We start from the raw sequence: 25,550 nt of genomic DNA on the forward strand, positions 1-25,550 counted from the left end.
ACAAGAGATCTCTCAGATTTTATCACCAGACGTCATTGGTTTTATTTAAGGGCTGGGGCTATCTGAATAAGAGTTGAAGCATTGGTTATGACGTCATCCACCGGCGACCTTAAATTTCCTGCCTGTCATGTGCGCATCTCTTCGCAAGATGGCGCCATTTCACCAGGAATGGAAGCGGTCGCGGACACTGTTGGAGACTCAAACGGAAGCAACAGGCAGAAATTGTTGCTCCGCTCCTTTAAAATAGTGGAGAAATGGTCCGCAGTTGTGATTAACCTGAGAGAGAAATTAATGTTTACCAGCTAATGCTTATAATTTATTTTTTAAAATGAGGCCAAGAGAAGATCCGCGACTTGTCATGCTGGGTTAAATACGATTTTACGAGAAATTGAATATCACTTTTCGGATAATGGAGTTCTCCTCAGGTGATGGGTGGGTCCTGCTTTGTTGACACGGGAGAGACTCTTATGAGTAGAAGCTGTGCAGCCCGTTATTATCTATCTCTTACGCACGCACACAACAACAGGAGGCAGGTTGCAGCCATAGAGACGCGCACGGGCGTGTGTGGAGAGGAAGGACTGTTGCCTGCCGCCGCCGCCCCAGCATCCCCCGCCAGGTTGAAGGTGCGGGTTTTGTTTAAACCCGAGGAGGATCAAGAACACAAGATGTTCAGGAGCCAGTTCGTCCGGACGCGAGGGTCATGGGAGCAGTGGAGGAATTGAGAAAAAGCATAAAGAAATTTGTGCCAGGAGGCGGAGCTGCGTCCATTACGCGCAAAAAGTCCTACAACAAAGAGCCGTGCCTCCTTCGAGGGGAGGACTCGGCACCTGTCAGTGACAGCGCAGGCTGCGCTCTGCTGCGCCAGAAGGATGCTGCTGGATCAGAGTCAGAGCGCAGAGGTGGAGGGGACTCGGAGTCAGGGGCAGGCGTGGTAGGAGCCGCAACCATCGGAATGATATGCAACAAAAACGGAGACTGTAGAAGGGACCCCACGAGTTCAGGGAGCCTCTCGTCTCTTATATCCCGACAAGAGAGGCGGGCGGATGGAGTGACCACACCATCAGCTGAAGACGGCACGGCTGCAGTCATGGACGGCTCCGTCACTTCTGCCGGGTCCCTCAGCCAGGGGCCCGGGGCCGAGGTCAAAACCACGGCCACGTCGGAGAAAAAGGACTCCAGAGTTTCCTTCTCCAACGCGCCTGCCGGTAAGGGACAGACCCTGAGTCAGCATTCAAAGAACTCAAGAATCTCCTTCTCCAAAGCCGAGGATGGGTCCCAGATCGGGCCGGATGACGGGGAGTCCAGGGGGAACCAGACTTACATGCAGCGGCAGTTCAGCTCCATGCTGCAGCCCGGAGTCAACAAATTCTCCCTGCGCATGTTCGGTAGCCAGAAGGCGGTGGAGAAGGAGCAGGAGCGCGTCAAGTCAGCCGGGAACTGGATCATACACCCGTACAGCGACTTCAGGTGGGGGGCAGACAGGAACACCGCTGCTGACACATGATAATAACGCAAAACAGCCAAATATATGTCAATAGGACAAAACAACAATTGCCTTTATGAAGAAATTGGCCATCAAAACTTTTGGCTGTGAAAGAAATCTGTTTTATTTTCAAGTGCAAATGCATTTATTTATCGTCTTTAGTGTAGTGGGACTCTGGAGGCACCAGAGAGGCTGTTAAATGTGTTTTATGTTAAAACGCACTTTTAATTCAGGAAAAAAAAAGTTGCTGCATGCGGTTGTTTCTCAAACTAGTCCAGTTTCTCAAAGGCTGGTTCCTCCATTGAAATTATGAATCTTTATGGTGTCATGACTCAGCAAAGCCTTTTCGGTTCCTCCGTGGGCCCTGGGGCCTGCAGCAGGGTCGCCTGAGCAGCCTGCACGGACGGAGAATCAGTCAGTTAAGTGGAGGAACCAAAATACCACCGCTGTTTCTGAGATCCCCCTCAGATGGCGATGACGTTGTGTTTGGTATTTTCCAAATGTTTGCTCAGGAAACAGTGAAAACTGCCGAGTCATTGCGTTCCCGGGGCGTGATTTTGCTGTGTCACGTAAAAAGAAATGAGGTGTCAGGCACGTGGCTCTGATTCAGCACTGGTCTGGTTCCCTCCAGGTTCTACTGGGACTTCACCATGCTGATGTTCATGGTGGCCAACCTGATCATCATCCCCGTGGGCATCACTTTCTTCAAGGACGAGACCACCACGCCCTGGATCATCTTCAACGTCATCTCCGACACGTTCTTCCTCATGGACCTGGTGCTCAATTTCAGGACCGGCATCGTGTTCGAGGACAACACCGAGATCATCCTGGACCCCGACAAGATCAAGAAGAAGTACCTGAAGACCTGGTTCGTGGTGGACTTTGTCTCGTCCATACCCGTGGATTACATCTTCCTCATCGTGGAGAAGGGCATCGACTCGGAGGTGTACAAGACGGCCCGGGCGCTGCGCATCGTCCGCTTCACCAAGATCCTCAGCCTGCTGCGTCTGCTGAGGCTGTCCAGGCTCATCCGCTACATCCACCAATGGGAGGAGGTAGGCCGCGTCTCACGGTTGGCGTTCCGGGGACAACAAATTAGGAAATGTTATTAGTTGGAGTAATCTCAGCTCAGCAGAGACGAGTCTGACGTAACCGGAAAGACTCGGATGACGCGTTAGTGGCTGATTAACGATGAGATTTAAAAGAAAAGTTGTTCAGAGTTTTATCAGATGAGAAGACAATTTCATTAATAAGACGAGCAAGGCCAGCGTGTCCAAACTCTCGCCGAGGCTGCTTCCTGCAGCGGAGATTTAAAAAGCCCCAAAACAAACAATAAAGGTGATTTCAGACAGTAATTCAGTGACTTTCACACTTCCTACATCACAGTCCCCACACCGCTGCTCAAACCCAACAGCTTTTGCAGATTTTTATGTAATAACTGTGCTGTTGGCATTAATACACGGGCCCCGTTAGCAGGATCAGCTCTGGCTGTTATTGATCGCTGACGTTCCTGCACCAAGTTGCATTTTGAGCACCTTAATAATTGATGACACGCTGGAGTTCAGCACAGGGCTCCAGGTCTGAGCTGCTGTTTGCATATTAAAACCGCCCCCCTCAGGTTTTAAGCCCTGCACGCCTTAGGCAGACGCTCACCTGTGCACAGGGTCTAATGAGCATCTGGACCTCAGATCTGATCCCCCTCACCCTCAAAAGAACTGCGGCTCCCGCAGTAATCGGAGCTCCCCGGCAACGCTCGCGTCTCAGTGCTGCTCGGCTCCGACTCGGGAGTCTGTCCCCTGCACGGCTTCATTTCCCCTCAGCCCGGCAGCACCAGAATCAGCCCGGCTCAGCTGCGGATTTCAAAGCTCTCCTCAGTGGAGATAATTTGTGAGCTTTGTGGGCCAGTCGGGTACATAATGCTGATCGACATCGTGCGTGAGCACGAGCATGAGCCCAGTTTAACTGTCTTTAGTTTTGACATGATCTTTGAATAGACTGGTGTGTGTGTGTGTGTGTGTGTGTGTGTGTGTGTGTGTGTGTGTGTGTGTGGTGTGTGTGTGTGTGTGTGTGTGTGTGTGTGTGTGTCTTGGTGTCTGTGTGTGTAAACCGAGATAAGCACGCTTAGAAATAGCCAGAGCAATTTCCCCAATCAGAAATGCTCCTCACATGTTGGCAAGAGTGAGAGGAGTCTTATTTATCGGAACTAAACAATGTTGGTAAACACGACTGTGTGTCGGCAATAATCCCAGAATGCCTGCTGGATTGTTTCATGCAAACCCAAGAGAACAAATATTGTGACAACTCTCAGAAACATTTGCATGAAACATCCTAATTCAGAAAGAGACGATGCCAAATGTGGCCGTTTCGTGAATGCGCTTGCGGCCAGACACGTTAGCTCAAGTTAGCTTGATCATTTATAGGTTGGATTGTGTGGCAAATGTGTGTCTCGCCTTCCTCATTTTCAAGATGAGTTTAACTCTTTGCGTTTGTCTTCTTTGGGGGGTTCAAATGCAAACAGTAGTTTTGTTAATATCTGGGTCATCGTATATTCGCCCAGGTGCAGCGGCGAGGGCTCCGTCTGTGGTCACGGTAACGTGCCTCGGCCCAGATTGTGGCTCTGACAGTGACACATGGTCAGGTGCTGTTCTGTGTCAGGGGGAACATTAGTCCCGGCGCCACATTAATCATGACGGGAACACTCCCTTATCACGGAGGGGGGGCTCACGGTGTGTTTCCCAGACGGCCAACGAGTGCAGGACCAGGCCCCCGCTGTTCTGAGGGGATGCGAAGGGTGGTTGCGAGTGAATGGGGACGTGATCTGAGAACTGGAACACAGCCTAGAACACTCCTGGATGCTTCATTGACCCGGACATGAGTGGTTAGCACCCGGGCTTTAGAGGGGAGCTGACCGACCTGACCTGTCTGATTTAAGACATTCATCATTTCAAGCCGATCTGGGATTTTGGGCCTCAGGTCTTTGGGACGACCTGGTGTGAAGGTAAAAAGGTCACAAGTTTTTACTTTGGCTCCTCTTTGGATCTTTAGGGGAATTAAACTTTTGCCAAAAGTATGCTAGTATTTATACCCCCAGCCACAAAGAAACCAGCTTTCCCACCTCTAAATGTATCTTTTCAGTATTGCTTCATGCACGTAACCTCCTCCTAAATGGCCCTCTACTATCACCAGAGTCAACGAGGTTTGAGGTTAGCAGGTCGAGTAGACTGATGTAGATGGCGAGGTTCTTAATGAAGCATGGAACACACAAAGGTCCATAAATGTCACGTCAGTAATGTGCTTCTGCTTTGGGTCAGTCCACAGATCCCCATCTGGACTGGGTTAGGGTCTCCTAATGAGTGAAAAACACTGTGAAGACCTCATGAATAAATACTAATGTGTGTGTGTGTGTGTGTGTGTGTGTGTGAACAATTAAAGCCAATGCTGAGTTCTGCTGTGTGAATGTATAATTATGTTCACTCTTAATCATTCCTACGCACACACACGCACGCACACACGCATGCACACACACACACACACGCACACATGCTTAGCCTCATTCACATTTAAGATGTAGTCTCAAGCTTTTGTTTTTTCTGTAGGAACACATCAAACTCACTGAAGCATGAATCCCAGTACACATAAATATATGTATTCCTTGAATACATAGATGCTGACCCAGTTCTCTTTGACATTTCTCCGTCCCTTCCATAGAAAAGCCCCCAGGGAATATATCAAAATAAAAAATCAAATAGTAGCCAAAACTATTGATCAGAGATGATCAGAGAACTATAATAATTCTTTAAGACCAACAAAAGTCTCATGAAATAACCAGTTAATTCTAAAAATATCAATATATGAGTCTGAAGTTCAAACGTAAATTTGGATACTTTTAAATTCCTATTAACATTAGACATAGAAACCTTCTCAATGTGAGCTGGAAGAGGAATCCTTCTCAAATGTGCCTCTCAGGTTCTTCCCACTTGTGCTGGGATGTCATCCCCAGTAACTCCAGTCTCCAAAGCCTTAAGGGACAGAGACGGACAGCTGCATATGGTCAACAGAACAGGAAATGACATAACACAATTATGGCAGTGAAGATCATGGATGCTGATGAAGCCAAAGGAAGCATGTATGAATCAAATAGAGCCGGTCCAAGTGCAGAACCCTGTGGAACACCATAACTGAGTCTGGTAGCAGGACACCATCAAAATAAACAGATCAGATTCACATGAGAAACTTGTCATGTTGTGATTTATTGTAGAAGATGTCTGGTTCTGTGGTTTGCTCTGAAACCAGGCTGGAGATCTTCAGGGTGACCAAGAGCGTGTTGCTCTACAGCTCGCTAGGAAAGGATGGCGCTCTGGATGGCGTTTCATCCAACCATTGTTGTAAATTACACCTCAAGTTGCTCCTGGACAGGTGCAGCATTGATATTTATCAGTGATCATCGTGGTCGTGGTGCAGCTGCGGACTGGCTGGGAACGCCTTGTTCAGCGCCACAGGAAGTAGCTCAGCTCCGAGAGAGATGGCGAACGCACAACACTTCCACTCAAGCTAATGGGCATGAACCGTGTTCATGTGACATTTCTACGCACCGCTGGACATATTAAAACAGTCAAGAACATCGGTTGAGATTCTCTGACACCCACAAGCTGTGTTTGTGCGAAGATGATCGGTAGAGGCAAAGTTGGCTCTTGAGAAAGGAGATAACGCTCCTATTGCAGAGAGAGGGCAGGGCAGGGTTGGGACTGGCGCCCAGGTCGCCTCATTTCGGTGTGAGCTTCATTCTCCCCTCACCATGGGAACACTTCGCACACACACACGCACTCAAAAGTCGGGCCTCCAGAAACTTGAGCTGATTCTCATTCCCGTCACACGTCCTCTCTGTTGTCCCTCTCGGCAGATCTTCCACATGACCTATGACCTGGCAAGTGCTGTGATGAGAATATTCAACCTGATCGGGATGATGCTGCTGCTGTGCCACTGGGACGGCTGCCTCCAGTTCCTGGTGCCCATGCTGCAGGACTTCCCATCCGACTGCTGGGTTTCCCTCAACAAGATGGTGGTGAGCAAACTCTGGCTTTACTCTTTGTTCTACAGCAGATCTGAACTCCAGCGATCACTCCTCCTCAGGTTTTGGATGTCCTGAATAATCAAAATAAGTAGATCTGGAGTTCAGAGGGCGGAGCAAGAGCCTCTGACAGAGGAGGAAGCTCTGGCTCACATTCATTTCCAGGAAGGTTCGACCGGAACCTGGAAGGGAACGCGGTGCAGTTGTGAGCGAGGAAGTTCAGAAGACTGGTTCATGTGTTTGTCGCACGGTTGCCAGGTTTGGTTCCATCCTGGACCCTGAGGATGCTGCTGTTATCAAGAAACGTTGAGACATTTAGGTCTCAAAGATATCTCATCATAAAAGTCAACTCTGTGTGTGTGTTGGGGTGGGGGTGGGGGGGTGGTAGGATCAGGAACAGATGGATCTCATGTCTGCTGCCCCAAGAGACTTGTTTCTCTTCATCTTTTGCCCCACAGTCACAAGTTCACCACTTGGAGCTAGTTCTAAAGATACGACTTTCATTTTTAGAATATGTAGCCTGACCTTCACCCCAACTTTCTGACCTCCAACTCAAACTTTCTGATCCTATTCTATATATTCTAATGATTCATGATGGTGATGATAGTGTTAGTTGTATTTCCTCACCTCTCTGCACTCTTCTGAGCTTCAGAGCACTGTGGAGAAACCTGCCAGATGTGTTTATTGATCTTCACATTCAGATTCAGGCAGCAGGAAAAGGTCACTCTGAATGAACTCATCCATTCCATCATTTAGGAGAACGCTGACGGGTACTTTTGTCCGGTTTACGTCCACCTGCCGGACCAGCGGCATTAGAATAAAGTTCCTCTCCTCTCAGCTCCTCAGACTTTATTTCACGGCGGGCGATCTGCCGTAATTGAGGCTGTTCATGTGGTTCCATCACCTGCGCTCATGCACGCAGGGGCCTCTGGAAAGAGCTGCCTTAATGAAGACATCCCTCCATTCATTCAATTACTGATGGGAGGTGGCTGCTTGCAGGCCCGTCAACCCAGATTAGAACAATGGACACTTACCAGGATCCCTGGCTGAGGTGGAGGTGCATGTGAGCGAGTGCAATTACCTGCAGCGTTAACAGGCTCCTTTGCGACACACAATAAAGTGGGACTGATCTCAGTAATGCGACATGAATCCCTCTGAGGTAGCACGCTGAGCTAATCTGACATGGACACCATTGATAAATGCTGCATATCAACGTTTCTACATCTTAATTTGTTCAGAGAGACGCGGGGATCAAACGCAACACAGTCATTTGCGGTAATGCGAGCTAGCGTCGAGACGCCTCTTCTGCATGGTTGTCATGCGGCTCACGCATATCTTTACCATCACACTGCCCACCAAAATCCGCCGGAGAATGAAGTGAACACAGCTAATTTCATTTGCCCCTTCCCACACGCCCCTCTAATTCTCTCCACAATTAGTTGATTGTGTTACTATGAAGGCTGTTATTTCCAGTGGTAAGGGACAGCTCTTCGATGTGTCACGTTTAATCCGATGCTATCACATACTCACCGCAGCTACAGCTAGCAGGACTGTTGTTGCCAGCCGTCTCGCTGTAGCATAGAACTAGTTTTCATTTTGGCTACGCTTAGGAAGCTCTTTATGCTAGTAATTTAAATAAAGTCAGTCTTTGTGTCTAGGGCTGGCATAAACACTCTATGCATTCTTTAGGGTCACAACCACCAAATTACACACAACCAGTGTGTGATTTGCTTTTTGTCCCTCTCTTAATTTTAGGATATCGTGGTTCTTGGTTTGTTCTGTGATCGGAGTCAAATGTCCGACGTTTGTTATGTAGGTGTGTTATGGTTGAGTACTTGTTGATACATTTGCAATAACATGTGTGAGCCTAAGTTTGAGTGTGTGCGCTCTGTGTTGCCGTGGTTACAGCCTACAGTAACCGATATTAATTAAAGGAAGAATCCTTCAAACTGCTGCCGTGCACACCCTCGCCCCTGTAATGTTAGGATTGGTGTCAGAAGTAAAACTCCACAGTCTCATTTGCCACCATCTTTTATGGAAATATGACAGCAATCTCCGACACCTCCGTGGCAGGTGATGAAGGGGAGGGGTCCAGATCGGACCTGGTCCGTGATTTGGAGCATGTAGCCTGCACCACTGAAGCCGGGTTCAGCCTGAGGAGTGCTGAGGGGCCGGCTGGCACAAGTAGGCCTGCTAAAAGTGATGTGGGAAGGGATGCATGAGGCTCCAGGTGAAGAAGCCAAAATACTCTGGCGAACTGGGAGGCCTTTCACGCCCAGTTCAAACTGGCCGCAGTAGAGGCTGCAGGCTGGTCAGAGCACAGCAGCACACTCCAGTCGGCTCTTTGCCTCACAGAGGAAGCCTTGTAATGCTGCTCTGCTGCTCTGCTGCTGCTCTGCTGCTGCTGCTGCTCTGCTGCTGCTGCTCTGCTGCTGCTCTGTTGCTGCTCTGCTGCTGCTCTGTTGCTGCTGCTCTGCTGCTGTTGTTGCTGTTGCAGCACTTGTGGTGAAAATCAGCTTGGGTGTTCAGAGTTAACTGAGCTGGTCGGGGCTGCGACTCTACCATCCACACAAGGCCTCCAATGTGCTGGTCATGTTGGCCAATAAACAGCGTGACAAAAAGACCTTTACCACTACCCTGCAATGATAAATACCTAGACCAGACCTTGGAGTCTGGGTCATCCTTGTTCTCCTCTCTGGATCATCTCTGTGGGTGCGTGCAGGAGCCAAAGGCTTATATGAGCAGAGGGTTGTGGCAGCTCTCTTTTGGCCTGTGCAATGCAGAAGGTGTTGGCTTGAATCCCGCACTGGGAAGGTCTCGTCTACTCGGACTTCAGCCTGCCATTTGTGCTGGACACAGACCCCAGCGATGTTGGAATGGGGACGCTGCTGAGCCAGATGGGATGGGACATTCAAAAAAGCTGGACGGTGCTGCTGTGTGACACACAGATAGCTTCTTGCTGTGGTGAGAGCCATAGACCACTTCAGGTACTATTAGTATGGACTGCTCTAGTCCGGACTGGTCACTCAGCCCTCCGTTGGTTGATGTCCTTCAAGGAAACCGAAGGACCGATTGCAGGCTAGCTGGAGGAGCTGGAACGGTTCAACAGAACTTTGGCAAAATAATTGGCCATTTTCACTGCAGAGCATCAGTGTGGGGAAATGCAACGTCCACAGCCTCCTGGTCAGGGAGCAAGATTCCCTGCTCATCTTGGGCGAAGCGTTGTTGGTTTATTCTGGCAGGTAGAGCAGTGTCTTCTGTCCGACGGTTGTTACGCATTAGAATCCATCAGGGAGTTTCTCTCAGGAAGTGTGTTACGGTTGAGCAATTACGTATGTACGCATGAGTTTGTCTGCCTTTCAGTGTCGCCATGGTTACGGCCGACAGTAACCAATATTAGTTAAAGGCGGAGACCTACAAACTGGTGCTGTTTATTCACTCCCCATGCTAAACTCACAAATCTGATCAAACAGACATATTAGTACTGAGGTGAATAATAAACTAGTAAAGAAAGTCCGTTTGGGAGTCGCCCCTCGCTTCTCCATGCGTGTCCATAGTGACATGGCATCGTCAGCGTTGGGCAAATGGGGCATTGTGGGTAATGTTGTGTCATTGTTTATTGGGTGGGGGAAATTACAAACATTAGAAATGGCTCCTAAAAGAATATTTAGGAGTGGTGCTGAAAAACAGAAAAAAGAATAATGGAGAAGAAAGAAGACAAGATAAAGGTATGTTAAAAGGTGACTCTTTAATCTGACTGAAAGGAATAAATCGATACTATTTTTCCTGCACGCTAGCACTCATCACAACAGCATGATGAGACACTGTTACGTCTCATTGGCGACACCGTCAACTGTATCAGCAGGTTATTAATCTTAGTAATAAACTGGCTGATAAATTTATAAGGCTTGTCAGGGCTTGCTAACCCCCCCCCCACACACACACACACATTGGAGACATTTTTACAATGCAATTTTGTTTCTCGGCATATTCTTTATTTGTATTTATATTTATATTACAATCTAATCTTTAAACTGGAATACGAACAGACCTTACAGGCAGTATATCTCAAATAAGCACAGAGATAATTAATCCTTTTATTTTATGATGCACGTTTTTAAAAGCTATTGAATTTATTAAACTACCAGAGGCCAATAAACATGACTAAGAGTCTAGTTTACTCCTTAACTAGCTACTAATGTTTTATTGCAACATTAAATTTGTGTTTTGATTTATTATTTTAATATTGACCAAGTTAATAGTCCAAATTAGCCCAAGTGGTTTCAGGCTACCCATTTGGTTTCTACGCTTTGTAAATATTTGCACGATTAGCTAATTTGTAAAATTTTGCTCTAAGAAAATTGCATTTTCTGCGTAGGTAAAACGTAGGCATGGAAGATAAATATGATAGCTCCCTATGGGTAAACGTAATAAGATTCTCAATATAATGTTTTCAGGGAGTTATTGACTAATTATAATATAATAAAATTATAATTTTGACCGTCCTGGATGTAAGCTACAATATGTGGGGAGGTGAGCTGCTTGGTGAAGGTTTGCACTCTGAATCCACCCCCCAGTTTCTTATTTTTAATTTTTCTTTTCAATTTAATTGGTTCTCAAAATCGGATATGCTTTTAACACACCGATGCATTAATTTAAAATACAGATATTTCTTGTTAATTCATGTGCATGTGTGTTCATTCAGTTAGGAGCAGTGTGTGTCATGTAGCGGGTGCCCTGTGAGTGTTTGGGGGCCCACAAAATCTTGCTTAGGGCCACCAAAATCCGAGGGCCGACCCTGTTTATGGTGACTGGGTCGTGGTTTTGGTCACTGAAGTTTAAGTAAGCATGAAACAGTAGTGATAGCTGTATTAGCTGATGACATCATAGCAGCACTGTAGCACGCGCATGTGTTCAACAAAGTAGAATGTGACAGAGCAGCACCGAGGCTCTCTGTGATTATTGATCCGCTGTCTTTAGTTAAATACAATCATTGGGCTGAACTGGAACAGTTAACTGGTTCCTTTCCTGATTTTAAGATGGTGAAATAAAATAAAGTTAGAAAAAAATGAATAAAACATGGAAAAAATTGTGCATTTGAAGTGGGAATGTGAAGGTTATTTCATTTTACAGCTAAAGAGGCCTTTTCAGTGTCCAGATTTAAATGCCAAACTAGTCCAAACTAGTGAAGATGTGGGCTGTGTGGGTTTTCTGGGCAGTCCAATTCCTCCCACAGGCCAAAAACATTCTAAATTGCCCTTCAGTGCGATGGTGTGAGCTCCAGCACCCTGACCCCCACAATTAAAGTTGACTGGATGTTGCAGCGAAGACACCCAGATGCTTCATTAACACTCTTCTTCTGCTCCATTAAGCTTACTGAGAGGTTCTGAAGGCTTCTCATTTTTACATTTACAGTGTTTATTACCTCTTCTTGCTCTGCGGCTCCTCGTTAACGATCTGAGGGGGTCACTGGGTCAAAACCGCTGATACGTGGAAGAAGTAAGGAGGCTCTGAACGAGAGTTTAACGTCGATTCTTCTCGTCTCCTCTGTTCCTCGTAGTCTGTCTGGGCTAAATTGCCGCCTGATTTCTGTCTCTGACGTCTCCCCTCCCTCTGTGCCTACAGAATGATTCCTGGAGCGAGCTCTATTCCTTTGCCCTCTTTAAAGCCATGAGCCACATGCTGTGTATTGGATATGGGAGACAAGCTCCAGAGAGCATGTCAGACATCTGGCTCACCATGCTCAGTATGATCGTCGGAGCCACCTGCTACGCCATGTTTATCGGCCACGCCACCGCTCTGATCCAATCGCTGGACTCATCTAGACGCCAGTACCAAGAAAAGGTGAGTGTTGCGTCACCGGAGTGTTCAGCATCGCAGGTGGTGGAGCTGAGGGACCCGATGAGGACATGACTGCAGATGTGGTTGCAGCTGTAAGCTAATGTTTGCAGTGTTAAACCATAAAACCATGCTCAGTTTTATGTGGCACGTTCCCATTTGGAACAGTATGTGGTGGCTTGCGTTGTTTCCGTGAGGTGGGCGGGACGGATGCTGTCAGAGGGGCGACATCAAAGTCAGGCGGTGTACATGACACCTAAAAAACACACCGTTATGTTAATTTAGCTACAAGGGAAGAAAAACAAGAAACAGTGACATGTTAGCTTGCTTGCTGATGGCTACTGCTGTGGTCTGTGATGACAAAGGTCAAAAGGTCATGGCCCAATACAGGCTGAAACAGTGCAAATGGCCACCTATGGAAACAGAGGAGACATGATTTCATCAATAAATCGATTGCACTCAGGACACGGACAACAGTCCAATTAAAGGCCCCAGTCAAGCTACAACGTAGAGTAGCTGTGCGTGTAAACATAGTGCGCAGTAACAAGTGTGTAATTCAGGCTGAGTGACGGGATTACTTTGCCCCACATCCAGGTGATGCACCTGTGACTAATAATCAGGAGCCACTGTGATCTCCAGCATTTGTCCCCTGTGACGACATGGACACGCTCGTCAGATCAGAGAGGCTTTGCCGGTTTGATTCTAACCGGCTTTGAGGGAGACAACATCTGTTCCATTAGTTCATTATTCATGGCCGCGGCTCGTCTGGACCGGGCCTGGCTGCCATCTCAGCTGCAGAGGGGAAGCCTCCCCCCGTTTAAAGGGCGACACAGTCTCTGCGCCGTGTCTGCTCAGTGTCCTCAGACCCCGATGAGGCGCTCTCCTCTGCTGTCCGTCACTCGCACAGACGAGACGTTAACGTCCCTTCCATCCCTCTTCAAATTGTGAGCAGTGTGGACCACCCTGAGAGGCTGGCGGCCATAACTATTTGTTCATCATTAGCCATTGGGCTGAAACACGTGCTGCCCAGAAACGTCAGATAACAGATGGAACAAAGGGCTGGAACCCACAAATTACATTCTTTGTCTAAGATAGCAATGCTAGCGACATGGTGGAGCCGTGTTGACACAACACAGAGTAAACAGCGCTGTTCTTGGTTGTGAGACCAAGATGTCGCAACACGTGCAGTGACGAGCGTCTTTCTATGGGCAGAGACCCCGGCGAGCAGAGGCAGACGTGGATTCTGAATATTTACACTCAGATCATCAGAAAAAAGCTTTATCGCAACCAACACATGTTGTTTGGTTAGCAATTCCATCCTATTTCCCAGGGACGTAATGTAGAGACAAACACAGAAAGTTGGAGATAAGAGATGGAAATGTTCATGAGAAATACTGCAGAGAGGCTTTCCAACTCCATTTTACATACAAGTGCCACTAAATAATCTTATGCTAACGCTAATTGGAGCTTTTTAGGTGTGTTTTTCGCTGTCCTTTACGACTCAATGACTTTTAAACTGAGAGGCCATTAACGCTCACTTGTCACATCTTTTAATCTGATTAATCTGGAGCTAAAGCAAGAAAAAGCAGCAACAGCAACAGGAAATGAGATAATTATATCCCCTCAGCCAGATTTTGGATGTAGCTGAGAGCTCTTTTACCGATCTTTGCGTTTAAATTTGCGTATCCATCCTCAGTTGATGTGTCTGGCCACCTCACTGAGGTGGCGGGTGTGTTTCTCCACACGCCCTCTTTCATCCGTCCATTCGCCCTTGAACGCTCGGCAACCCACCATCTGCCAGCAGACACCTCACATGGACAGGGGGCATTAGCCATTATATAACCGCACTCCCCCTTCTCCTCCCCCGATGCAATGGAGCAGCGTGTGGGAGCGGGGGGGGCAAGAGGTGACTCCTGTGGCCTCTGGTGGAGAGCGCCAATCCAGGGGGTGGAGATGGAGACGTTAAGTCATCAGTAACCAACTAGAAATGGAGTTTTTCACCAGAAGACTGACATCACGTCTGGTTTTAACCTGGAGATCAGGACTGGCCATGCATGTCTCCGTTCAGTGCACACACACACACACACACACACACACACACATGCACACACACACACACACACACACACACACACACACACACACACAGATGCGTGACTGGCCCCGTCCTGAGCCCTGACACTCACTGATACAGCCCTTTAATGCGCGGGCCAATTCAATTTCTCCCTGCCTTCTGCAGCAGCTTACGCTGACAGTCGTACATCATGCTCATAAGCCACAAGCTGGAGACTTTATATCCTTTAAAAAACTCCATGCTGCTCTTAAGCAAGTCCAGAGGCCGAGGGCAGCCAATTGGATTTACCAAATCTAATGTATTTATTAGTGTTTCATCCACCAGAAGCTCCTCTGCCCGGATTGATCTGCATTTTTGACCACAAATCTCCAGTTTGTTTATTTTGGAGCCTTTTTTTACCAGCTTATACAATAGCCTGTTAGCAGTTAGTTCTCATGAGGAAGTTAATAAATTAAGAAGTTAATAAATCTCATCTCCGTCAACAACAGACGAGTCAGAGAGACATCGTCTCACTTTAATTGAAAGTGCCACGCGCTGATCCTGAGGCAGGGAAGGCTTAATAGGAGCCTCCCAGTTCATCCTCACGCCCCACTGAGCGAGCTGGAGGCTGCTGGAGTCGGCGGCGGCGTTCCCGAGGCCGACATGCAAGCAGGCGCCGGCAAATTTATCAAGTTAAATCAGTTGATTTGTCTTCTTTTCACAGGTCTTTCCGCTTGGTTTGGCAGAAATTGCCTGGTTTTAAGGCAGAAACCTTTAAGGACACAAAAATGTGAATGGATGATTGGAGACGGTTTTACTGCCAAATTACCCTTGAAGTGGAGCAGCTAATTAAGACTGAGGCGGACTGGGATTAAACTTTACACCATAAATAAGGAAATCTCTCATTTCTGTGCGTTAGAATAAAATGGTCCTCAACACCTCAGTGGAGAAAAAAAGAGGCAAAATGTGGATTCTCCTGGAATTCTCACAGCTTTTTCACCACAATAGAAGCAAATAAATAATAATGTGCGATCGCTGAGCTTGTGAGGGTCGCCGGTTCGAACCCTCACCCAAAGGGATGATTTAAAAGCAGAGAACAGACTTCCTGCACACTCATTTAGCCGCGGCGGCGCTAAAGCCTTGTAATGGTTATCATCAACGCCCGGCTGGTCCTCCACACTTGGGGGGCGTCCTCATTAATCACAACTGTCCAGGTTCCCAGAAACACCACGGCGGCGTTATTAACTCACACTGCGAGATTAATAAACAGAGCTGCGCCTTTTCTCTGCCGTGGAGGCCGGACAGCAGACGGCTGGACCTGACCCCCCCAAGATGGAGCCAGAGCCCTCAGTGGGATGATTCACACTCCTAACACACACGCACACACACACACACACACGCGTCTTATGTAATATTTCAGAGGGACGTCCACGTTGATCTGTGGCTCTGTTCCCCAGCAGCGAAAAGGTTGAAAACAGCTCTGGTTGACTGTCTGTGTCAGCGAATCAGCTGCTGATGTAACAGGAAGTGAACAGCTCTCCGGGGGCCCCCCCCCCCACTTTTATGACCCTGTACAGCTCTATCTATACGAGTGTTGCCATGGCCAGTAAATGAAACAAACGCCGTGTGTGCAGAGCGGGAAGCAGGTCTATTCCCAGGCGGATGCGGTGGCCTCCTCAGTCCGCCTCACAATTCAGGCGTGAAATGTGTTCTGGAGCGTCATGATGGGATGAGGGAAGTGAACATGCAGTCCGCGTTCATGCAAATCAACATGCTATTAGCGAACAGCCGCGGCTGTCAATCTCACACGCAGGATTTCTCAGTTCGGTCCTGAGCGGGACGTCCCGAGAACGTGGCCCGAACGAGATGATAAATGTGAGGGATCAGACCAGCCTTCCTCACCACTGCCTCACCTCCTGTGTTTCTCCAGTACAAACAAGTGGAGCAGTACATGTCCTTCCACAAACTACCGGCAGACTTCCGACAGAAAATCCATGACTACTACGAGCACCGATACCAAGGCAAGATGTTTGACGAAGAGAGCATCCTGGAGGAGCTTAACGAGCCTCTGCGGGAGGTAGCAACACATCCGCTGCTCTGCTTAAAGGTTTACTGGGAAGCACTTTGACATTTGGGAAATCTGCCACCCTGTCCTCCTGCAGGAGATCGTCAACTTCAACTGCCGTAAGCTGGTAGCCTCCATGCCGCTGTTTGCCAACGCCGATCCCAACTTTGTGACGGCCATGCTGACCAAGCTGAGGTTTGAGGTCTTCCAGCCCAAAGATTACATCGTCAGAGAGGGCACCATCGGAAAGAAGATGTTCTTCATCCAGCACGGGGTGGTGAGCATCCTGACCAAAGGGAACATCAGCATGAAGCTCATGGATGGCTCCTACTTTGGAGGTACGTCGCGTTGTCTTCTGCTGTTTCCTGTCAGCACATTAGAACTGAGTACGTTATTCTGGATTTAATCCAAACGAAGAAGATTTCTATTTTGTTCAAATCTTGTTGGACATCGGCGATCTTGGTCGTAGTTCCCAACTACAGACTTATAAACCACCTCAGACCAAAGGTGGTTGTTTCTGAGGTGTCAACACCCATGTCTAAATCAACATTTGTGATTATTTAGTCTTTGGTACTGTGTCACCAAGAACACATCGGCCATTGGGTCAATTGGCTGTTGACCCAATGGCCGATGTCTCACCTAGTCTAGCTTAGCACTGTCTAAAACATCGCATCCTGGCCGTCCCATTCTAGATGATCCTTTCTCATTCCTATCCAGCCTAATTGCTATATTGTGCTATATCATCCCATCCTATCCCATCCCATCCCATCCCATCCCAGCCCAGCCCATCCCATCCCATCCATCCCATCCCATCCCATCCCATCCCATCCCATCCCAGCCCAGCCCAGCCGAGCCGAGCCCAGCCCAGCCCAGGGCAGCCGAGCCGAGCCGAGCCGAGCCCAGCCCAGCCGAGCCGAGCCGAGCCCAGCGGAGCGGAGCCCAGCCCAGCGGAGCCGAGCCCAGCCCAGGGCAGCCGAGCCGAGCCCAGCCCAGCGGAGCGGAGCCCAGCCCAGCGGAGCCGAGCCCAGCCCAGCCCAGCCGAGCCGAGCCCAGCCCAGCCCATCCCATCCCATCCATCCTATCCTATCCTATCCTATCCCATCCTATCCTATCCCATCTTATCTTATCCCATCCATCCCATCCATCCTATCCTATCCGATCCTATCCTATCCCACCCATCCCATCCCATCCTATCCTATCCTATCCTATCCTATCCTATCCTATCCTATCCTATCCCATCCATCCTATCCTATCCTATCCTATCCCATCCCATCCTATCCCATCCCATCCCATCCCATCCCATCCCATCCTATCCTATCTATCCTATCCTATCCCATCCCATCCCATCCCATCCCATCCTGTCATATCCACATTATTATTAACAGTTAGTCAACATCTAGCTTGTGTTCTGTCAGCACATGGATCCCACACAGCTCCCCCCCGCACACACGCACACACACGCACACACACACACCCACACACACACACAGTCTGATCAGCATTTTCACCCTGTGATGTCCCCTGCATCCACATCAGCGTTAAGCGGCAGTAGTGCTGATGTGCCCGGGGGCCGTCGCTTCAGTGGAAACACACAGTGCACACACGCCCAATTAATAACACCTAATTAGCGCAGCACCATGGTGGTCACACACCATTTATAACGTCAAACAAAGGCGGTCAGTCGCTGGCATGCCTTCATACTTGGGGAGAGCTCGGTGGTGGAGTTTAGGTATTTGGAGTTTTTACTCAATAGGAAAACAACATAATCTGGGGAAAACATTGGAAAGTTAGACGGCCGTATGCTCATATAATCACTGATGGAAGAATCACAGGGCTCCTGCTGGCCTGAGCAGCATTTTAATGCAGCGCTGATGACTACTTTGGTTTCCTTCTCCCAGTGCGTCCCACTAATGATGCTAGCAACATGCAAATGCTTGTTGTGCTGACGTAGAACCAGGAGGATCCCCAGTGGCAGCTTATGGAACGGTGGAACGAGGGGGAGTCCTGCATTTTGCCACTTACAAAACTAGAGCTTTTGGTGCTGAAACCCACATTTTGTTTTAAATGTGAGTCAGTGACAGCAGCCAGTTCAGAAGGAACAGCACTTAGAAAACTGGGCTCAATTTTATACTGGAAAAAAGGCACGTGCACGTGATGCACGCCCATAGTTTTATATATAGGCTTACATAACAGTAGCTGGTTGCTGTATAAGCAGAGCCCATTGGCTCTGATGGTTGGAAGATCGAAGGTCAAAGTCCCTCCAGAATTGGGAACATTGTCAAAACTTAATGAGCTCTTCCTTGGCCCATGAGCAACAGATCCTGAAAATTTCATTAACCCTTATATGCATGAATTATGAAAACTTAAGCCAAGATTCTTACTGGCCGTCTTTTCCGGCACGTCTACAAAAGAGCAGCCTTTGAAAAACTGCCCACTATAGTGGCCTTTATGTACGAAACAGCTGGAATTGGTCCATTCAAACGGTTTTAACCTCATTAGAGTTAATGAGTACTGATCACAAAGCTATTCAAGAGTATCTGATTCAACAGACGTCACCAGTTTGACATCCAGTTAGAACATGTGAAGTTATGAAACCCTAGCAACTATAGCTGAAATCCTGCGAACAGCTGGATCTCCACAGCTGGAGCTCCTGGATGCTAAAACTAGACGTAATAAGCCGCCTCCCATCCACAGAAAAAGCATTTTCATTTGACAGAACAGTTTAATCCATGACCAAAGTACCCAAAAGCCAAACATTTTTACACAAATCTATCTAAGCGAGTACCAAAGGATCAAAAGTGCCTTCATCTCCTTACTTTATTTAATATGCTGATCAGTGGTTTGATCTCATTGGTGTAAATGATTAACCAGTGTGCAGGATGACGTTCTGTGTTCTGACTCATCTCCTCTGGCCCGATCAGAGATCTGCCTGCTGACCCGCGGCAGACGGACGGCGAGTGTGCAGGCGGAGACCTACTGCCGCCTGTACTCGCTCTCTGTGGACAACTTCAACGAGGTGCTGGAGGAGTATCCCATGATGAGGAGGGCCTTCGAGACGGTCGCCATCGACAGGCTGGACAGGATCGGTAAGAGCGGCGGATCGGACGCCGATACGATAACGTCGGTCAGTTAAGTTGCTGTTGATCCGTCATCAACGCGCAGGAACACAAGTCACGATGATGGAGGCAGAAGAAGTGATGTCAGATATCCAGATTTTACTGAAATGGGGATGGAAGGAGTGTATACGCCAGCCGTTGCCATGGCAGCCATACTGCAGTCGCGAGAATTCCCGAAATTGGCATAGAGAAACAAAGAGGGACGGTTGGGCCTCGGTTTAGCCGATGGATTGATGAGGCGCTACACGTGCTGTTCAATTTGCACACGGCTGCCCCCCTCACGTGGGGGAGGGGCAGACGCCAGAGGGCCAGAAACCACAGCGTCCCATCCCACTTCGTTCCCCGGCAGCGTGATTTTAGTTTTAGCCCCGACTGACCTTTAAAATCATCCTCATTTGTCTCCGGGTGTACCGACAGCCCAGCTGGGCAGAGGCCCGGCAGCACCACCCGCAGCGCAATCAGCTGATACATGCACAGAAAACGGATGACAACGTCCTCCCGGGTGGCTCCTCCCACGTCTCCTCGCATCAGATCCTTTGAATTTTAGGTGCCGCCGTTTATAAATTGTACCTGTCTGCCTCAGCTCGCCATTAGCAACGCCTCCTCGCGCATCAGATCCGTGGAGTCGCCGCTTCTGCTAATAAGCCGCTTCCCTCGCTTCGTCACGGAGGGAATTGTCTCGCTTCAGTTCTTCAATCATCCTACCTGAGCCTCACGCCAGTGAGGAGAATGTCTAAATTCTCCTCTCAGCAGGGTTCCGACTCAAACACATCAGGCTCACTGACGTGACAGCGGCGGAAATTGAGGCCTCAAAACCCAAATAAACCCTCTGAGATGGATTCAGGTCTCTCGGGGGGCACCAGCTCTCTACTTAGAAGTATTAGCTGAACCTGTGTAACCCGCTTTCTCCAGGACAATTCAGTTAGCAGGCTGCAGCTAGCTCCATTCTTCATGCCCCTTTTCTCTAAAGGAAATGAGACTTTTCACAGGAAGAAAAGTGAATTTTGACTGACATAAATGTGTAGAATTTGGAGCTGTGGGAGGCTGAATTACTCCTCAATGTAAAAACATCAGACCTGTCGCCAACAAATGAAGCTAACAAAACGCGGAATGGGCACCACAGGTAGCAGGGCTTGTCTTGTCTTGGGTCCGGTTCTTCAAAGGTGTCATTGTTGTGTTTCTGCAGGCAAGAAAAACTCCATCCTGATGAACAAAGTTCAACACGATCTCAACTCCGGCGTCTTCAACAACCGCGAGAACGAGATGATCCAGGAGATCGTCAAATATGACCGGGAGATGGTCCAGCAGGTGGACGCTCCTCGACCGCGGGCCATGTCCCTGACTCCCCCCCTGCTCGGAGGGATGTTTCCGCACTCGGGCCCGACGGCACAGCCACAGAATTCAGCTATCGCCTCCCTGCAGCAGGCCGTAGCCATGAGCTTTTGCCCCCCCGTCCAGGACACCTCTGCGGGTGGGGGAGGAGGACTCCAGTCGCCCAGGATGCTGAGGAGACTCCAAGTGACTGAAGGCATATCCACCCCAGCCTCATCCTCCCCGCTGCAGTCCCAGCTCCTCGCTTCTGGTGCCTTTGCTCCCATGCTGTGCAGCCCCCCCGTCCAGAGCCCCTTAGCCTTTGGAGGACGGTCTTTCCAGTATGGATCCAGTGGCCTGGCGGGTCCATTTTCAGGCTCCCAGCTTTCTCTCACCCAGCAACACTTATCCAGCCCGGTCCACAGGCCCAGCACGCACAAGAGTACCCACTCCCTGCCGATGGGGGGCCTGAGCCAGGACGCCAGGGCACTGTCAGCCTCCCAGCCCTCGCTGCCCCACGAGGGAGCGCAGCCGCACGGTCCGAGTCCACCCCAGTCAACGCGAGTCTCCTCCACATCCATTGGACCCCCTCAGACCCCGTCGGGCCACGCGGGCATCCGGAGCGCGGTGGTTCACAGGGTGGTGCTGCCCCACCAGATGTCTGTGGGGGCCTTCCCTGTAGGCTCCCTGCCAGGGTCTGCACACAGCTTCGGTGCCAGTGTGGGGCTGGTGGTAGGGGGCGTGGGTACGGGTCTGAGAGACCCTGGACTGCCCAAGAAGGACTCCATATCCAGCATTCCCGAGACAGATCACATCAAAGTGAGATCCAGGCTATCCTCAAACTTGTGATCCACTTATCTCTGACTGAACTAGGGTCTTGACTGCAGGAGTAGATTTTGTTGCTCTTTCTACTCCGGTTCCTGGTCTCGCTGATGAATGTAGGACTGCTGAAGGAAACAGACTAAAGTGGGGACTTCTGAGTGGAGCGCTGAGGAGTTTCCGCTCCCAGACAGAGTAGCTGCGCACGTTTAGCGGCCCAGTAGCACCTTCCCCTCCCAGCGTATTTATTTGTCGTATTCCGCTGCACAGGGACACAACCGCTCGACTTTTCTTTCATTTCCCCTCTCATTCAAAGCCAAATCCGACTTTAAAAATCAGGGACCTGATTCAGGTATCAGAGGGCGCCACCTGAATGGGAATTAACTGCCACGTGTACCACAAATCTAGTCTTGGTATAAAAGATGCTATAAAAGCCAAAAGGATGTGTAGGGTGTAGGTTTTATGACTAATCGTGAGTCCTAGAATTCTGTTAAATTGGCTGTTTTTATTGAAACTAAAGGACTTTTTTGTCTTTTGTTTAAAATAAGTCAGTGTTTGCTCATTAGCGACTCAACTCATCAAATGTAATATTAATATTAGAGCACTCGGCGATGCTGAGCGCATCTTTGTAGAGTATTTTAGCGATTTTCAACCAATTTTGTTGGTTTTAAACCACATCATAAATAAAATTCTCTAGATCAGGCCAAATGCTTCTTTTCTCTGTTTTACATAGAATTTCTTAACGCCACAAGCTGAGGTCTGTTTGCTAACAAAACAAAAGCCAGATGCTCTTCTCAGGAGGCCAGATGTGAGCGAGCCGAACACACGTGCTAATGTTGGAACACATTTTCTTACATTTGGCTGCTGCAGCTTTTTAGACGGTTTCTTATAAATGATAATGATGTTTTAGTCAGTGTAGCAGAGAAAAAGCTTTTGCTAGCATTTCTGGAGCATTGAGGTGAGGTGTGTGTGTGTGTGTGTGTGTCTTCTCTGCTGCACCTTTAATTCTCCTCACTAATGGCCAAAACCATTACTGAATAATGAATGTGAAAATGTGTGAACCCTTGATGGACCCTGATGTTTTGTGTTATTCTCCTTCAAATGGGTTTTTACTATAGGCTGCCCACTCTAAGCCCCGCCCCTGAGATTGGTGTTTGGCGTGTTTGTTTTCCACCTTGAGAGTTTCCAGTCAAGGTTTTTTTTTAAGGATTCTAAAACTGTTTTTTGTGTGTTTGTATTCGACCCAAATTATGCCCCGTGGAACCTATTTGGGGGTTGAAACTTAATGAATCTAGAGGCTGCTCTGGAGGTACCGCTGCGTTCTGTCCTCAAAGCTCAGATCGGTGGCAAAAGTGGAGAACAAGAGTGCACAGAAGCAGAGACGGATGGATGCCAGAACAAAAGAACAGGAAGAAAACAGTAATGCAATCAGAAAATGACAGAAAGTAACTCTTTCGGGCCGGGACTTTCTTTGTAAATTGTGCAAACGCACCCTGTGTGTTGTTAGGTGTCATATACAAAGGAGAGAGCAGGACAACAGTGCACCGAAATGATGCTAAACACTCAGCAATAACGGAACGAGGACTCCTTCATGCAGACGTTCTGGTGAGGCCCACGGATGTGTAATTTCCTATCATCTGGCTTCTCAGACTTAATATTTCTAAAACATTTGGGATTTTAATCTGGTTTGATAATAACTTCTTCTTGTTGGTTCTATGTGCAGAATATTTATTTAGCTAGTTTACTGAAACTGTAACAGCGGAACGTTTTGTAATCGCTTACTAAATTAACATTTGGAGCCGTGTGTGACTCTGAACTTTGTATATTATCCTGTCTCAGAGGATGGGATCTGCTTTACTAACCGCAGGAAACCACCCGTATGCATGTTTCCCAGATCTCCGCGGCAGATCCCAGATCTCCTGCCCTCTTCCTCATTTGTGACAAATCTGATGGTTGATAAGGACAGCAGGCGGAGGCAACGGTTCATCCTCAAGGGCTGATGAAGGAGGTGATGGGAGCCTCTCAAAAGATCCCACTTTCATTTTCGGACCAGCTGCTTCAGCTTCACCTCTCTGATGATGCAGTATCACACTCACACCCGTCCTCCATTCACCGGTTCCCCCCCTGCTGCTTCCTGCCTTGTTTTTAACACAAGACAGCAGCTCCGAATCCCCTTTTCTGGTCCACTCTGCCCAGAATATGTCCGCTGTGTCCCTAGTGCCTAGCATACACTCTAGTCACCTACGTGTGCTATATTATTGTTGTGTCTGTAGGATGGAAACGTCGGTTGTATTGCCGCGGGACGTGTGTGAGGAGAAAACAAATAAAGCGTATTTGACTATGACTCTGCCTTCTGTGAAAGCTCGGCGCTGGAAACTGCATGAACACGCGGCGAGCGCCCGTCTTCTCCGCTGGGCGACTTTTTTTTCTTTCAATGCATCCTGTAAATAGCATGAAAAGATGCGTTTCCGGGTGCCTGAGTGAGAAGGTGCAGCATTCCCCACTCCTCATAAATAAATCTGCACCAGCAAATCTCCAGACTAGAAATAGTCCAGGATGCATTTGTGGAAACAAATGCATCTAGCAACCTGCGGTTGCTAATGACTGTTAGCATGTTAACCTAGATTCCCATGATTGTTTGCACCAAGCAAACAATCAGAGAATGTTTAATGAGGGATTTAAGCCTTTCTAGCCTCCACCCATTCCATTCTTGAGAAAAAAAAAAGATTTAAAGCTTTATTCATCCTTACAAAGGCGATGTATTAAGAAGTCCCTCCTCTTAATGATCATATTTAATCTTTCCACTATGAAATATAGATGCATTTTCGTCAACAATCAGAACCTGTCCATCTCATGGAAGGTCAGATGAAGGACACCGGCACACAGCTGCCAGTACTGTACTGCCCCCTGCAGGAGGCCCCACAGGGTCATCTGCTCCCCTTTGAGTATGAAGTGCTGGTGATGCCATAGAGGGGGGAGAAGATATCCCAGGAGAGCCTGGCAAAGACATCAAAGAGCTCTGAGTGTGAGTGAGTGGTCAAGTTCTCGGAGAGTGGAGCTGGTGCAGACACATCTCTGTGCGAGCGGCCTCATGTAATAGAAGGTTGAGGTCTTTGTGGTTCATTTTACTTGATGCTTGTTGGGGAGTCAGTGAACGTCTCATCCTGCTGAGCGTCAGCTCGTCACCAGCAGCTGCTGGCGCTGAAGCGGGTCGAACCGGACGGCTCCGTTCACACTGGTGTGGACTCCAGGTCTGAGCTCTGTCCCCCAGATGTGGTCTCGACCCCACACTGGGCTGCGGCAGGCGGCTTTCTCATCTCGTGGAGTTGTTACTTACAGGCTTTAGCACAGCAGCGGGAGGCGGGTTGGAGGCCGCTGAGGTTTGCCGTTTAGTTAACGGAGACAAAAAAAATCTATTCAGTTTTCCAAATGTGTGCAGTTAGCTGCGGTGGACATGGCTGCTCCGAGGCCAGCTAAGGAGACGGTCGCAGTAATTACACAAACTCTGTCAACATGCTAATGAGATCGCAGCTGCTTTGGGAAAAAAAACAAAACTACACTCACCACTGGAAACCTGTTTATAATGGGACGATTAGGATTTATTTGTTTTATTTTATTTAAACAGTGTAATATTTATTGTCTCCTCCAGGAGTTTTGTAGACTGCTGCCCGTGATAATCTGATATCTAATTTGGACTATATTTAAGTTATATATAAGTTTGAATTTAAGAATATACAGTAAACAGTATCCTACTTTGACTCATTTTAGTTGATGCGTACCCTCGAGAAAGGAGGCAA

At 48.4% G+C, this 25,550-nt stretch overlaps 1 protein-coding gene across 1 annotated transcript; it reads left to right on the forward strand.

The window, feature by feature from the left end:
* Positions 1 to 182: 182 nt before the first annotated feature.
* On the forward strand, positions 183 to 24,097 carry hcn2b (hyperpolarization activated cyclic nucleotide-gated potassium channel 2b). The gene is made up of 8 exons (XM_057038239.1): positions 183 to 1,467; positions 2,115 to 2,538; positions 6,384 to 6,545; positions 12,177 to 12,395; positions 16,373 to 16,519; positions 16,605 to 16,845; positions 19,429 to 19,593; positions 20,810 to 24,097. Exons 1-8 carry the CDS (start codon positions 701 to 703, stop codon positions 21,781 to 21,783), a joined length of 3,099 nt encoding a protein of 1,032 aa, XP_056894219.1. The 5' UTR covers positions 183 to 700; the 3' UTR covers positions 21,784 to 24,097.
* The last annotated feature ends 1,453 nt before the right edge of the window (positions 24,098 to 25,550 follow it).

Source organism: Takifugu flavidus, chromosome 7 (genome assembly GCF_003711565.1).
Source record: "Takifugu flavidus isolate HTHZ2018 chromosome 7, ASM371156v2, whole genome shotgun sequence".
In the NCBI taxonomy this organism is placed as follows: domain Eukaryota; kingdom Metazoa; phylum Chordata; class Actinopteri; order Tetraodontiformes; family Tetraodontidae; genus Takifugu; species Takifugu flavidus.

Coding starts and splice junctions, on each gene's coding strand:
- hcn2b (XM_057038239.1), top strand. CDS start 701: ATGGGAGCAGTGGAGGAATTGAGAAAAAGCATAAAGAAATTTGTGCCA. Junction 2,539..6,383: donor ACATCCACCAATGGGAGGAG/GTAGGCCGCGTC, acceptor CCCTCTCGGCAG/ATCTTCCACATGACCTATGA. Junction 16,846..19,428: donor GGATGGCTCCTACTTTGGAG/GTACGTCGCGTT, acceptor TGGCCCGATCAG/AGATCTGCCTGCTGACCCGC.